The sequence below is a fragment of the Anabrus simplex genome, chromosome 3 (assembly GCF_040414725.1).
Source record: "Anabrus simplex isolate iqAnaSimp1 chromosome 3, ASM4041472v1, whole genome shotgun sequence".
NCBI classification, from domain to species: domain Eukaryota; kingdom Metazoa; phylum Arthropoda; class Insecta; order Orthoptera; family Tettigoniidae; genus Anabrus; species Anabrus simplex.
In genome coordinates, this window is record NC_090267.1 from 301,265,963 (window position 1) to 301,279,955 (window position 13,993).

Sequence of the window (13,993 nt, forward strand, 5' to 3'; positions counted from 1 at the left end):
GACAGGCCGGTTGACAGCAGCCTGCTGTTGATAAGAGAGGACGGAGGTTGCACCGCACGAAGTGTCTCGTGTGAACGCTACCGGCCTTTTACCACACCTCTGGTGGAGTGGAATGGAGCGGCATGGAAAGCAGTGGATCGTGTGAAAGGGCCCTTAACCAACCATGCCCCCACCACCCCCTGGAATTCTAAAAAAGTTGATGTTCAATTGTTTGATATCATTACAGATTATTTCATAAACTGAACTTACTGAGAGTCATCTAGCATCTGTTATAACCGGAAATTTCTGTAAACAATTTAATGTTGCTGACGTTATATTGGTTTTTATATTCAAGAAAATTGTTAATGCGCTCCCCTGGAAAAGATTCTGCGGGCGCCCATGAAACCAACCATCGAAAAGGGGTAACCTAAGTCTAGTGGTACCGTAATAAAATCACAAGTATCTTCGCCGTAAGACCTAGGCTAAAGCCAATAATAAAAAAGTCTTATCTGTCTCCTGTCTCAAGAAGTCTGAGGCTGTTTACAACCCTCCACAGATTAAATATTCAATCTCTTATCTTTTCTCGTTGGCCAGAAAGGAATTTGAGTAATAAAAGAAGTTATTTTCCTTTTCAGGTTTTTGGACAGCTGTAGCAGCGGGCATTCAATATTTGCTACTAACAGCGCTACATCTTTGTAAGAAAATTGCCAACGCGTTTACTGAAGAGCTATTGGTACCTAATTGCAGAAAAGAAGACTGCACTCTCAATTAATAAGCTGGTGTTGCAGTACTCCTGTTAACTCAATTTATATGAAATTTGTAGAGGAAGGGAAAAGAACGTTGGTCCTAAATAAACCTATGCACATCGAAAAGCGCAATTTGTCAAATCCATACATCGATACTATGCCTTAAAATAAGTATCGATATTATTTATATCACCGATCGAGTTCTGCCTGTTGTTGCATGTTGGGAAGTGTTTTGTTAAGTGTTATTTGTGTATTTTTGAGAGGTGTGTTGAGTTATGACATTAGTTTGTTTTAAGTGAAAATAAAGTGTGTTATTATTATACGTTCATTATGGAAGTACCATTGATGCAGTTTCCACCAGGAGATCCTCGAGTCGTGGACAAAATAGCAAGTCAACTGAAGTCTCAAGGAATTTTTGATCAGTTTCGCAAGGAGTGTATTTCAGATGTTGATACCAAGGTACGATAATTATTTGTAATCTTTTGATTCAGAACATATATAAACATATTGTGATTTCATTGTTACAATAAATGTATGGTTTTGAAAACACTAAGTTGCTGTTACGAGCTTGAAGTTAAGAATAAGTTGACGTTTACCTTTTTAGGTTAAGTTTTAAATTATTGACTTGGTAATGAAGATAGAATTTATACTTGCTATCAATGCAGCCTCCCCAGTTTAGTAATTTGGTAGGAAATCAGAGTAGTGCATCCATCACTAGTTTACTTCAGAAAGGGTCGTGGTTCTTTTAGATAGTAAACATCAATAACGTTCTTTGATTCTATATATTTATGCTCTTTATAGGTTAACTCACTCTATCCCAAACATTTTTGTTACTACCAGACTTAAAATGACGTCAGGTAATATGTAAGGCTGCAGTGTGCTGCATATATAATTAGGGCATTAAACAAGTGTCTTTCTTGTAGTGCATAACTCCATCCTGCAAGCCTATTACTGTTTGCTGTACCATATAGATTGTTTGCTCATGTATTATAACTGAAGAAACATCAGTCAGAGGAATGGAATCACTTGAATTTACTTTAGAGCTATAAATGGGACTTGTATTCCATCACCTTTTTTGGATCATTTTGGATTGTTCGTATTAAAAGTAGGCTAATGAATAGGACAACCAGGCTACTAGCCTATATCAAGCTTATGGGGTTTTCTTTGGAAGATTCGTTTTTTTCTCTCTAGTTGTATTACTTCACTTTTAATTGTAAGAGATAAGTTACGGGAGATTTACAGCCCATTTGGAAGTATTCTATATCTTGGCCTATATTTTCTGTTGCGGAATGATTCCGTGGCAGATCTTTAGTTAAGAGTTGTCCCTTCGTTGTCCCTTCAGTAATGATACACATGGTTAGGCTAGTTACCTGGCTGACAGAGAGAGAAGATACATTAACTGTGTATGGAACTAACTCTAGGCCGAGTCTTCACATATTTTATTATTGAAGTTAATCTTTACCCTAAGTCATATCTATTAATCTTCAAACTCCCGTTGATGTGTGATGATTATATAGGATCAGTTGGGAGAGAGGATGTAGATTCCAGCTATTATAGACATATCTTAAAGGAATTGGTGAGATCCTTTTATATGTGTTATTATTAAAACATTTATGTGAGAAAGGAGTTTTACTATTGATTGTCCAGGCCTGCTTGCAGAAATTGTGTTCAAGAATGTCTGCATTGGATTCTACAAAGAAAGGTCATCTCTAGACTAAGTAATAAAAAAAATGCCAATTTGGACATTAACTCTGCTAGGCTAATGATTCTAATGACTGGATCCTACTGATCAGATTTGGGTATTGACTTAGTAGTGATGTAAGAGGTAAAGTTATGAGCCTCATATAAACAAGCAAAACAAACCCATGGATATACAGCCCAGTTACATGGCCTGCAGATGTCGATGTGTCACGTGATCAGTGTGACAACATCCAAAGTACCTTATTCCACAAAGAATTAGGCTAGCTTGAATAGCCTGTACACCAAATAACAGACACGAAGTGAGAAGTTAGACCTTGACTGCTTATGACTTTGTGGATTTGATCATTGATCAGATTTGTATATTGACTTAATAGTTTATTTATTTACCATATGATGATTGGAATTGACATGGGGCCTATGACCTAGATGTTAGGCCCCTCTCAACAACAAGCATCATCATGGAATTGATGTAGCCTACAGAATATTATAACATCATATTAATCCACTGATCTCAAACTTACAATAACATTAAAGATCCAAATACTGTTGAATAGATTTGTTAGTCACAAGGTGGAAGTAATAGGGCCTGAAAATACATGGAGTAACGAACTTAACAGTAATGTGACAGGCTAGGTTATGAGCCTTAAATTAACAAACAAAACAAACCTATGAACATACAGCCCCATCAGAACGCCTACAGATAAGTTATGGAGTGCCACATCCTCTGCTATGTTGCTAAATTGCCATATTCCATAAAGAATTACATTAAATTGCCTCTAGTACTCCAAATGACAGACAACAAGTGACATTTACCTTCCCAATTAACAGTAGGTAAATTAAGATCACCTGCCCCCCTCTAGCAACACCAAGACCTTGACAGGGGTGTGGGGGCTTGTGTGCTTGTTGATCTCGAGGGCTGTGCCAGCTCAGGGTTACCCATGCTGGATTGACCTCAGTGTAGGGCCAGACTAACAAGGTGTCCCCCAAGTTGCCTGAGAGGTGTCTATGCTCTTTATTCTTCATTACTATTTCTACCCTTCTATTCTCACCTTAAATTTCATTCCTCTTCTTGTCTAGTCACCTCACTGCCTCGGGTAATCAAGTTCTATGGAGGTTTAACCCTCCCCCAATCATAAGTTTCGGCTCATGGTGAGGTGATGCATGGTTACAGGGAGAGTAGTTCTAGCGATCCTCCCCAATCACAAGTTTCGGGTCATGGCGAGGTGATGCATGGCTACTGGGAGAGTAGTTCTTAGCGAACCCCTCCAGATACCGGGCGCCCTCTGGAGTATATAGCCTTGCCTTTAGTACATCAGGGCTCTGCTGAAGGTCGACCTCTTATATCCCGGGTACTCATGGAACTATTCATGGTTTCTGATTTTGGTTTTAATCCGTCAAAGGCTTCAGGCCTTAAAACTGCGTCTTTAAATTGTACGCAAAGAAATGTAAACGTTTCAACTGAGCCAAATGATTTGTTCAGTAGGGAAATAACTGAGGAAAATCTACCTCAATTCCTGGTTGCCTCCAGACTCGGTGGACAGAGCTTCCTTCTAGAAAATCCGTTTCTAATGAGTAATGCTGTGGATGGTGGTGTTGGTGGAGAGGTTGATCAGATGCGGAAGCTGCGAGATGGCTCCGTACTTATCAAGACCACTACAGAGTAAGAGGCTACTGGAAGCTACAATGTTCGGACCAGTACCTGTTAACCCTGAACTCCTGTAAAGGAGTCATCTTTCACAGAGACTTAGTCAAAGCCTCTGATGATCTCATCCGAAGCCTTGCACGTCGGGGAGTTCCCAACATCAAGAGGCGTGTCGGAGCCAATCTTCATGACTCAGGGGCTTTTATACTCACCTTTGACAGACACTGCCTGAACGAATTCAAGTTTCAATGTATACGCTGACGGTTCGACCTTATATTCCAGCTCCTATGTGCTGTTACAACTGCCAACGGTTTGGTCACACATCACTGTGCTGCCAAGGTTCAGCAACTTGTGGGGAATGTGGAAGAGGGGCACATACCGGTGTAGAGTGCACACCACCACCCGCGTGTGTAAACTGCACAGGTGAGCATGCCCCTCGATCCAAGAATTGTCCCACATTCAAGGAAGAAAAGAAGATCCAGGAGATTAAGACACTGGATAAACTATCTTATCCAGATGCCCAAAGGAAATTTAAATCAGTGGCCCCTCCAGAATTCTCTCTGTCTCCTTTGCTGAGAAGGCAGTGAAAGTACGGATAACACCAACAAGTTTTGTAGCAACCGCTCCTGAGAAACCATCAGCTAGCAAACAGAGAGTTCTTCACAGCACCAATAACCAAGAAAAGAAAGAACAAATCACAACACAGTCACACAGTGACCGTTATACGGTACACTACCTTAGTTGTGCGAGTCAGTGGTGCGCGGTAGTGGTAATCACTTGTGTTTTGCTTAAGTGTGGTGAAGGAGTGAGAAGTCATGGAGACCGATAGTGGCGGAACGTTGAAAGTGGCCGGGCATAATTTACGAGTGGAGCGTGAGATTGTCGTCCCCATGGATGAGGAATCCATAACTGATTCACATAGTAATACGACACAACAGCAAGTTTCTCAGGCATCTGAGTCTACTGAACAGAGGCGTAGTACGGAAGTGGCAGACCGTTCTAATCCAGAACAACTTAACAATCAATCCGAGGCGTCCCCAGTAACTTCTCCCCCGGAATATTATAATCGCTTTCATCATGGACCCTTCTTTGTATTCGTTGAATCCATTAACGATCAAAACATAGGCAGCTTACACCCTATGGCACTTGGTTGCCGATTCTATGAAACTAAGCTCAACGTCAAATCTATCCAACGTAAGGGACGCAGTAGACTACAAGTCACTTTCCATACAGCTTCTCAAGCCAATGCCTTTTTGAGTAACCCCATGCTTGAAACCCTCAAAATTAAAGCCTATATTCCATCTTCACAAGTGTTACGAGTAGGAATTATTCGTGGAGTTGAAAAAGGCCTATCGAATGATGAAATTTTACAGTATCTGGAATCTGAGGCACCGGTTAAAAACGTGCAACGTCTTAATCGTCGTGCAATTCAAGATGGAGAAACCCAATACCTTCCTACAGGTTCTATAAAAATAGTTTTCAGGGCTCAAACGCTCCCATCCCATGTAGCCTTATATAAGGTGTATATGGCCGTTGAACCTTACATCTTTTCACCTATTCGTAAATGCCAGCGCTATGGACATACAATTCGGCAATGTCAAGCCAAAAACGCCCGTTGTGGGAAATGTTCGCAGCAACATGAAACCCAGGCTTGTACTGAGCAATTCACGCAGTGCGCCTACTGTAAGAAAAATCATGTTACGGGTTCCTCAACTTGTCCTGAACACAAGTATCAAGTTAACATTAAAAGGTTAATGAGTACTGAATACCTGTCTTTTCCTGAGGCTAAAGCTCGCATTGCCCTTCCAATTTACCACTCCGAACAACAAGAACATCAGTTCCCTCCACTACCATCGAATCCCTCATCTCCTCCGACACCAAACCCCCGTAAATGTAAGTTTACTCAAATCATCATGCAATCTCCCCCTCCTACACCCGAGCCAGGCTTCGATCGGCAAGGATACATGGCCATCCTGCAAAATGAACCTTCGGTTCCAGTAAATTCATTCCCATCAACGAGTGCCATGCAACAACCTCTGCACTTATCATACCCATCAAGTTCGTCACCATCTAATGGGCAGCAACCTTCCGCAGCCCCCAAGACATAAGCTATCCTCCTACCAAGGAACGACTTCAACAAGAAATCCAGCAATTGCTGGTAATGTTAATCCAAAGTATGAGCCACGAGCCTCAGATTCACCATGTATTATATAAACTACAAGATTCTATCATGAACATCCTTGCATGATTACAATACTCCAATGGAATTGTCGAAGTGCCACCTCTAAACGACATGAATTACAAATATTAATAAACGAAACGCAAGCTAATATTATTTGCTTACAAGAAACGTGGTTTCAACCACATTTCATTTTCAGATTACGAGATTATCAAGTATTCCGATACGATGGTAACGGTTTTGATGGAGTCGCCACATGTGTACAAACTTCATTACCCTTTACACAATTCCCTTTGCAATATTTCATTCCACACACTTATGCAGTAGGGATAGTACACCATAATACTTGTTTTATAAATATCTATTGCCCCCCCCCCACATTTACATTACTCAGAATCAATGGACGCAATTTTTCCAACAATTTGCAACATTCCAACACCTTTTCATTCTCGGTGATTTCAATTGCCATCACACTGAATGGGGGTGTATCATAGATACAATAAAAGGCTCCAATTTACTTGCTACCTCAAATCATCAGAATCTGTTTATTTTAAACGATGGTTCCCCGACCCATTTAACTCTGCCTGGATCTCCACCCAGTGCCGTTGACCCTACATTATGTCGTCCAACCATGGTCCCCATCACCACCGGGCACACTTTATCTGATACCTACACCAGTGACCACTTCCCCATCATCATAACATATGGTAATCGCCCAATAATTTCCCAGTTTAAGACACCTTCATGTATACGTAATGTCCGATCTTATAAACATTTCAATATTTCAAACTATCAATCATATCTCAATCATATCTTGCAGCAGGAACACGAGTTACCTATTACCTTTCCAACCTTACTCCCTTATTTAACCCAATATTTAAATATGTTTCATCCGTGTCGACCGCTTAACGTGACGACCCACCCACAGAAATACGAAATAAAATGGTGGGATAAAGAATGTCATGATCTCATTCAACAGCGAAAAAAATTATTTAAACAATACCGCCAATCAATGACTCAGCAGCATTATTTCCAATTGCGAAAGCATATTGCAAAAACAAAGCTTGTCTTCAATGCAAAAAAACGAAAAGCTTGGCAGTCTTTTATTTCTACATTAACTCCTCAATTACCAGCAGCGAAATTTTGGAACGTGATCCGTATGATAACGCGAACATTCCAATACCAAACTTATTATTCTTATCCGCGACAAGTTTTAGAAGATTTTTTATATACCCTCACCCCAGTATCAGTAAACCCGCCATTTCTACCCACCTCACAGGACAATTCTCGTTCTTTTACTTCATTATTAAAGCCAATTACATATAACGAACTACAATCTGTATTATGTACCGTTAATAGCTCGTCCCCGGGACCTGATGCAATTACTTATCTCATGCTCAGGGCCCTACCCCCTCACGCCCAAATTTATTTACTACAACACTATAATAGTATTCTTGAGACATTACACGTACCAACAACATGGAACGATTTTTTCATAACTCCTATATTGAAACCGACAAAACGACCTACCGAACCTGCAAATTTTTGTGGCATAGTTTTGGGATCATGTATACGGAAAGTCTTGTGTAAAATCCTCATGAAACGAATGGCGTGGTTATTGGAATACCATTCGCTATTACCTAAGTATCAGTTCGCTTTTAGACGTGGTAATAGTACACAGGAACCTATCATTATTTTCCTACTCGACATCTTATTGGCAAAATGGCGGAAACAATCTACCGTGGCAGTCTTTTTGGATATTAGAGGTGCCTATGATGCTGTGTTATTGCATATTCTCTGGGAAAAATTATTTATTTATGGAATTCCCATCAAATTCCTTTCTATTTTAAATCAACTATTTACCAATCGCCGATTAACCATTAAATCAACTCAACACATAATTGAAAGCCACTATACATCAAATGGATTACCACAGGGTTCGATACTAAGTGGAATTTTGTTTGCCCTTTATATGAAAGATCTCGAATCTATTGTGACTCCACACGCTCGAATTCTAGCTTACGCGGATGATTATGTTATTTATTGTTCTCACTCCAACATTGATCATTGTAGAACCACAATATCTCATGTTTTAAGTTTAGTCCTTCGGTGGCTAACAACCCATGGACTTTCACTTTCAATCGCTAAATGTGCAGCGATGATCTTTACAAATAAACAAACCTTTGATAAAAGCCCTATTAACTTTGATACCTATAGCATCCCCTTTGTCCCACAACACCTATATTTAGGCATATATATCGACCAAAGACTTACATGGCAACCCCAAATACAGTATTTAATTCAGAAATCTGATCGTTATATTACTATCTTACGAACGGTAACAAAACGTGCATGGGGTGCTGACCCCTTGTCTGCAATACAACTATATCGTGCAACCATTCGGTCCATACTTGACTATAGCGCCCATATTATTGATTTAACCGCTAAACACAGTTTACTAGCTTTGGATCGTCTTCAATTTTCAGCACTACGTATCAGTGTGGGTGCCCTCCGAACAACACCAACTAACGCTTTACTAGTAGAAACTACAGAAGAACCACTGTATATTCGCAGGATAAAAATTTCAAAAAAATTCCTACTCAAACATATTAGCAGATCAAACTCCCTTATCGTACCTAAATTAAAATTATTATATGAATATTATCAACAGCGTCCTCCATCTTATCATCAGTACCCCGCCATATATATGGCGTATGCTGAACTCCACCATCTTACTGAAATTATACTTCGCACACCACGCGTAAATTTGTATTCATATGACTATGATATTCAAACATTCCGTCCTTCTATTATCATTGCAACTTCTGAATCATTAGAACAATCAATGTATTCACCTCATCCCAAATTATACGCTCTGAAGAAATTTAAAAGTTCCATAACCTTACCAGATTATCACCTTTTCACTGATGGGTCAAAATCGACTACTGGAGTCGGAGCAGCATTTTATGATCCACAAACACAAACTATCTTTAAATATCCGTTGCCTAATAATTTAACTATCTTTACCGCAGAATTATATGCCATATATCAAGCTCTTTTATATGTCCAACAGTTACAATCCAAAAAAATAAATATATTCAGCGATTCTCAAAGTGTATTACAAGCTCTCCAATCCTTCGCCCATAGTCAAAATACATATGCCTACGAAGTTAAACACCTTATTTTACAACTCGAAACATCCGGTTTTGTTATAACGTTAATATGGATTAAAGGGCATAACCGACACGCAGGCAACGATATGGCCGATATAGCAGCAAAAGAAGCCAGTGCAGATACCGCGAACTTATTACAAATCAAAATCCCGATTTCTGACTTCTTTCCATATATCAAAAATGAAGCTAAACACACATGGTGCACAAAATGGCATTTATCAGCTAGTACAAAAGGCCATTATTACTATCAAATTCAACCGAATATTCCCACACTTCCGTGGTTTGTAAATGGTACGTATACACGACATCACATTACTAACATCATCAGACTACGTTTTAATCATGCCTTAACCTCGGTATATTTATCTCGATTTCAAATTACGAACGATCCAACTTGTTCCTGTGGCGAACCTCGGGGCGATAGTGACCATTTGTTTTTTCATTGCCCCCAATATGCATGCCAACAGGCCATTTTAATGCAGAAATTAATTAATGTCCACGTACCTTTCCCTACACGACTTTCAGCTTTGTTGTATCAACCTTCGCCTAAGATCATTGCTATCTTAAACGAATACCTTGATAACACTCACATCAAATAGTAATTACGATCTAGATTTTCAGTTGTTTTTTCCGACATGTTGGTGAAGTGGCATTTCTATATGTTCCGGGTGAGTGGATCTCACGCCAAGAGTTTTATTACTCTCCAATCTTGTACAGTGCAACACGTTTCTGTTGCTCAAGATTAATAGGTTATCTGTGTATTCGACCAGTGCAGATAGTTTACTACTTTTATGAACTTACATATACACGATATCATAGTGCTTCGTTCAGTTTATCTATCTAAGTGTAATCGTGCTAAAACTGGTTATTAATGATGTAAACGTATGCTGTTGTGATACAAGTGAAAAAATTTCATTGGGCTTGTGACTGGGAAAGAATATATTTGGTTCCCAACTAAATATCCGAAAGACAAGACAAGACAACAAATCACAACGAATGCATCGTCAAGCACGTTATTAAGTGATAAAAATCATTGTTATCCGTATTGAAGATACTGAATGTAGGATGTTAAAAGGTTTGTTTTTTTTTCACCTATTCAATACATATAAATTTTATAAATTAGAAATTCCACTTGAGACATGTTTCGCCCTTCATTGAGGGCATCATCAGTCAAAATATCACCTCAAGGTAAAAAATCAGGTAACTGGTTAGTAGTAGACATGTACAAATTAATACATATTATTAACAACATATAAAAATTAAGTATGGGAAAAAATTTGCACAAAAGTGATGGTTGAACATGTAGGTTTAGATGAAAAGTCAGCACCAATGCCTAAAAATAACAAAGTAGAGTTCTGCAGTGGTGCTCTGGAGAAACAGTTGACGCAATCATATGAAAATAAAAAGTTTAAAAAATATTTACAATAAAACAATTAAGGGAGAAAAGGTGTAGTGTTTGGCATCAATGTTAGTAACCAACCCCATCGGCGACCACTGCACCTCCAAAGAAGACTGGCAGACCATCTGCTGGTTCTTCTTCAAAGAATAAGGAAACTGCGGGAAAGAACGAGAAGCCCTGACTGCCTCATGTTTGATCCCTTTCTGGGGAACTCAGTTCTCTCAAGAAGAAGGCCCACCGTTCAAAGTCAGAGAGCTCACCCTCTACGAAGGGCTCAGTCTCCAAGTCACCCTCTGCTGAGGACACAATGAAGACCTTGAGGTGATATTTTGACTGATGATGCCCTCAATGAAGGGCGAAACATGTCTCAAGTGGAATCTACAATAAATTCCTAATTTATAAAATTTATATGTATTGAATAGGTGAAAAAAAAAAAACCTTTTAACATCCTACATTAAGCGCGTTATTGCCGAAAACGTCTCGAAAGGGTACTTACACCAGGCACCTTCGGCTGGGAAGTCCTTATTAAGGATTAGAAATTTCATTCTGATTGGTCCGTATTGAACTGAGTTGAGTGAACACACTTATCATGAAAATAATCGCCTAGTTAGACACTGTTAAGTTATACACTTTTTCAAGGTATTGGCATATATTCAACCACTACGTGCAGTGCTTGCCTTCAGCTTATTAGAGTTCTATTGAAACTTATTCAATGATATATTTTTAATTCGTCACATCAAGTGAATGTTATTTCTCTTCACTTTATTGTCATCAAGGCCACATTACTGCTAGAATTTAAGGAAAGACACAAAGTTTAAAACTCTCAGTACCAAAATTTTACTCTAGCGGCACATATATGCCAATACCTTGAAATAGTGTAGCCTATAACTTAACAGTCTCTAACTAGCCCACAATATTACCAGAATCTTTGAGAAGGATTCGCTTTTGGGCTATTTGGACTCAGAAATAAATCTAAAAATCATGTGTTGAAACGATTATTTTCATCATAAGTGTGTTCACTCAACTCAGTGTTACACAACAAGCATACTTTTAACTTAGGCCCTACGTGAGAAATAATGACTGGACTCCATTGCAGCTAGTTCACATCATCATATCACTAGATTACACTTGTTTTTATCTGTACCTCACCATCATTTAACTTTTAATTTTATTTTAACCATAATGTTTTGTTTTAAATTGTATTGTTTTAGGATACTTTAACTGAATTCTATAATCAAAGGTTTTTGGCCGATGATGACCCCAAACAGGGTCGAAACTAGTACCAAAGTTTATATTGTAATGTAAAAATTTGCATTGCAAACATATTGTATTGAATAGGTGGATAATTTTAATTGGGAAGTCCTCCCCTACAAGTGCGTGGGGGAAAAACTTCCCCAAAAATGGCTGGAAAACCTTCCAGCCTTCCTACCAAAGCACGGGTCAAGAAGGAGGAGAAAGGGAAGCCCCAAGGCTCCCCTAAGAAGTTGGAGAAATAGCCTTCTTCAACCCCATCGGCGACCACTGCACCTCCAAAGAAGACTGGCAGACCATCTGCTGGTTCTTCTTCAAAGAATAAGGAAACTGCGGGAAAGAACGAGAAGCCCTGACTGCCTCATGTTTGATCCCTTTCTGGGGAACTCAGTTCTCTCAAGAAGAAGGCCCACCGTTCAAAGTCAGAGAGCTCACCCTCTACGAAGGGCTCAGTCTCCAAGTCACCCTCTGCTGAGGACACAATGAAGACTGAAGCCATCACTATTGTAGGTGGTGACGATGACAAAACGGACACTGACAAAGATGGTGGAAATTGGCAGGTAGTTGACCAAAAGAAGGGCAAGCAGTCGTCCTAATTTCATAACGCTACCAATCCACACAATGGCACTATCACAGTGGAAGTGCAATAATTATCACTGTCACCTAGCTGAGTTGCGTCAATTTATAACCGTTTCTGCGGCCTCCATAGTCTGTCTACAGGAATCTCGTTTGAGACCTGGACATGACACAACTATGACAGGATGTCGTCTTTATTCCAAAGAGAGAGTAGGTGTGGATGGCGCAGCAACTAGGGGCATTTGTACCTTAGTTTGCTTCAGCTTCAGCAACGAAGTTCCGCTCCGTACTCAGCTAGATGCAGCGACGAAGTTCCGCTTTGTACTCAGCTAGATGCAGTTGCAGTTCGCATTCCGTTGCCAGTAATGACAACGGTGTGCAACGTGTAAATTCCGCCAGGCTACGATCTTAAAATGCACGTTCTGCAAGATTTGATCACTCAGTTACTTCCTCCTTTCCTCATGCTGGGAAACATGAATGCCCGTAACACACTCTGGGGTTCTCCGTCTTCTTGTGCTAGGGGGAGGATGCTCAAATGATTGATCAAGCTGTTCGATCTTTGCGTGCTTAATACAGGGGAACCAACACATTTCAGCAGTGCAGATGACACATTCTCACACCTGGATGTCACTATGTGCAGCTGTGCGCTAGTTCCCCTGCTTCAGTGGCAAGTACATGATGATCTCTGTGATAGTGACACTTTCCCGATAATTCTATCTCTCTTGAATCGAAGACAGACCAAAGTACCAAAGCACTGGTTACTTCAGCTGGCAAGTTGGCCAGAATATTTCAAATCCACGGTAATGACCGATGATATGCTTGAGTCTGTTGACGACCACATTTCTTTCATTACTACTACAATTCTAGCTGCTGCAGAGGGTACAATTCCTTCCTCGTCCGGTATTCCTCACCGGAAACAGGTCCCATGGTGGACTGATGAAATTGCAGCAGCTATACGTGATCGCCGACAGGCTTTTAAGCATTACCATCGGAATCCTATGATGGCCAATCATATTACATTTAAGAGACTGTGCATGAAGGCCCTTTTTTGATTGGAGAAAGTAAGAAAGCTATGTGGGAAAAGTATATGTTTTCCATGATGGCACATACTCCGTCATCACAAGTATGGACAAAACTCCACCTATTGTCGGAGTTCACAACTTGCCCTCAGTCCCCAGAATCTCCATTAATACAGATATAGTTATGATTCCTTCAGTCATTGCAGACCACATTGCGTCACATTTCGCAGATACATCCAGCTCTGGGAGATACGACTCTGCATTTCTACCAATTAAGCGCAAGGCAGAGGCACACCATCTCTTCTTCGCCTATAGTTGTTTCGCCTTC

The 13,993-nt window shown here is 40.0% G+C and overlaps 1 protein-coding gene across 1 annotated transcript in view; it reads left to right on the forward strand.

Moving 5' to 3' along the window:
• Positions 1-962: 962 nt before the first annotated feature.
• Positions 963-13,993, forward strand: part of LOC136866284 (dentin sialophosphoprotein) — a 135,301-nt gene continuing 122,270 nt past the window's right edge. The window contains exon 1 of the mRNA XM_067143111.2: positions 963-1,184. Coding sequence (XP_066999212.2) covers positions 1,056-1,184 — 129 coding nt within the window. The 5' untranslated portion in view covers positions 963-1,055. The remainder of the gene's footprint in view (positions 1,185-13,993) is intronic.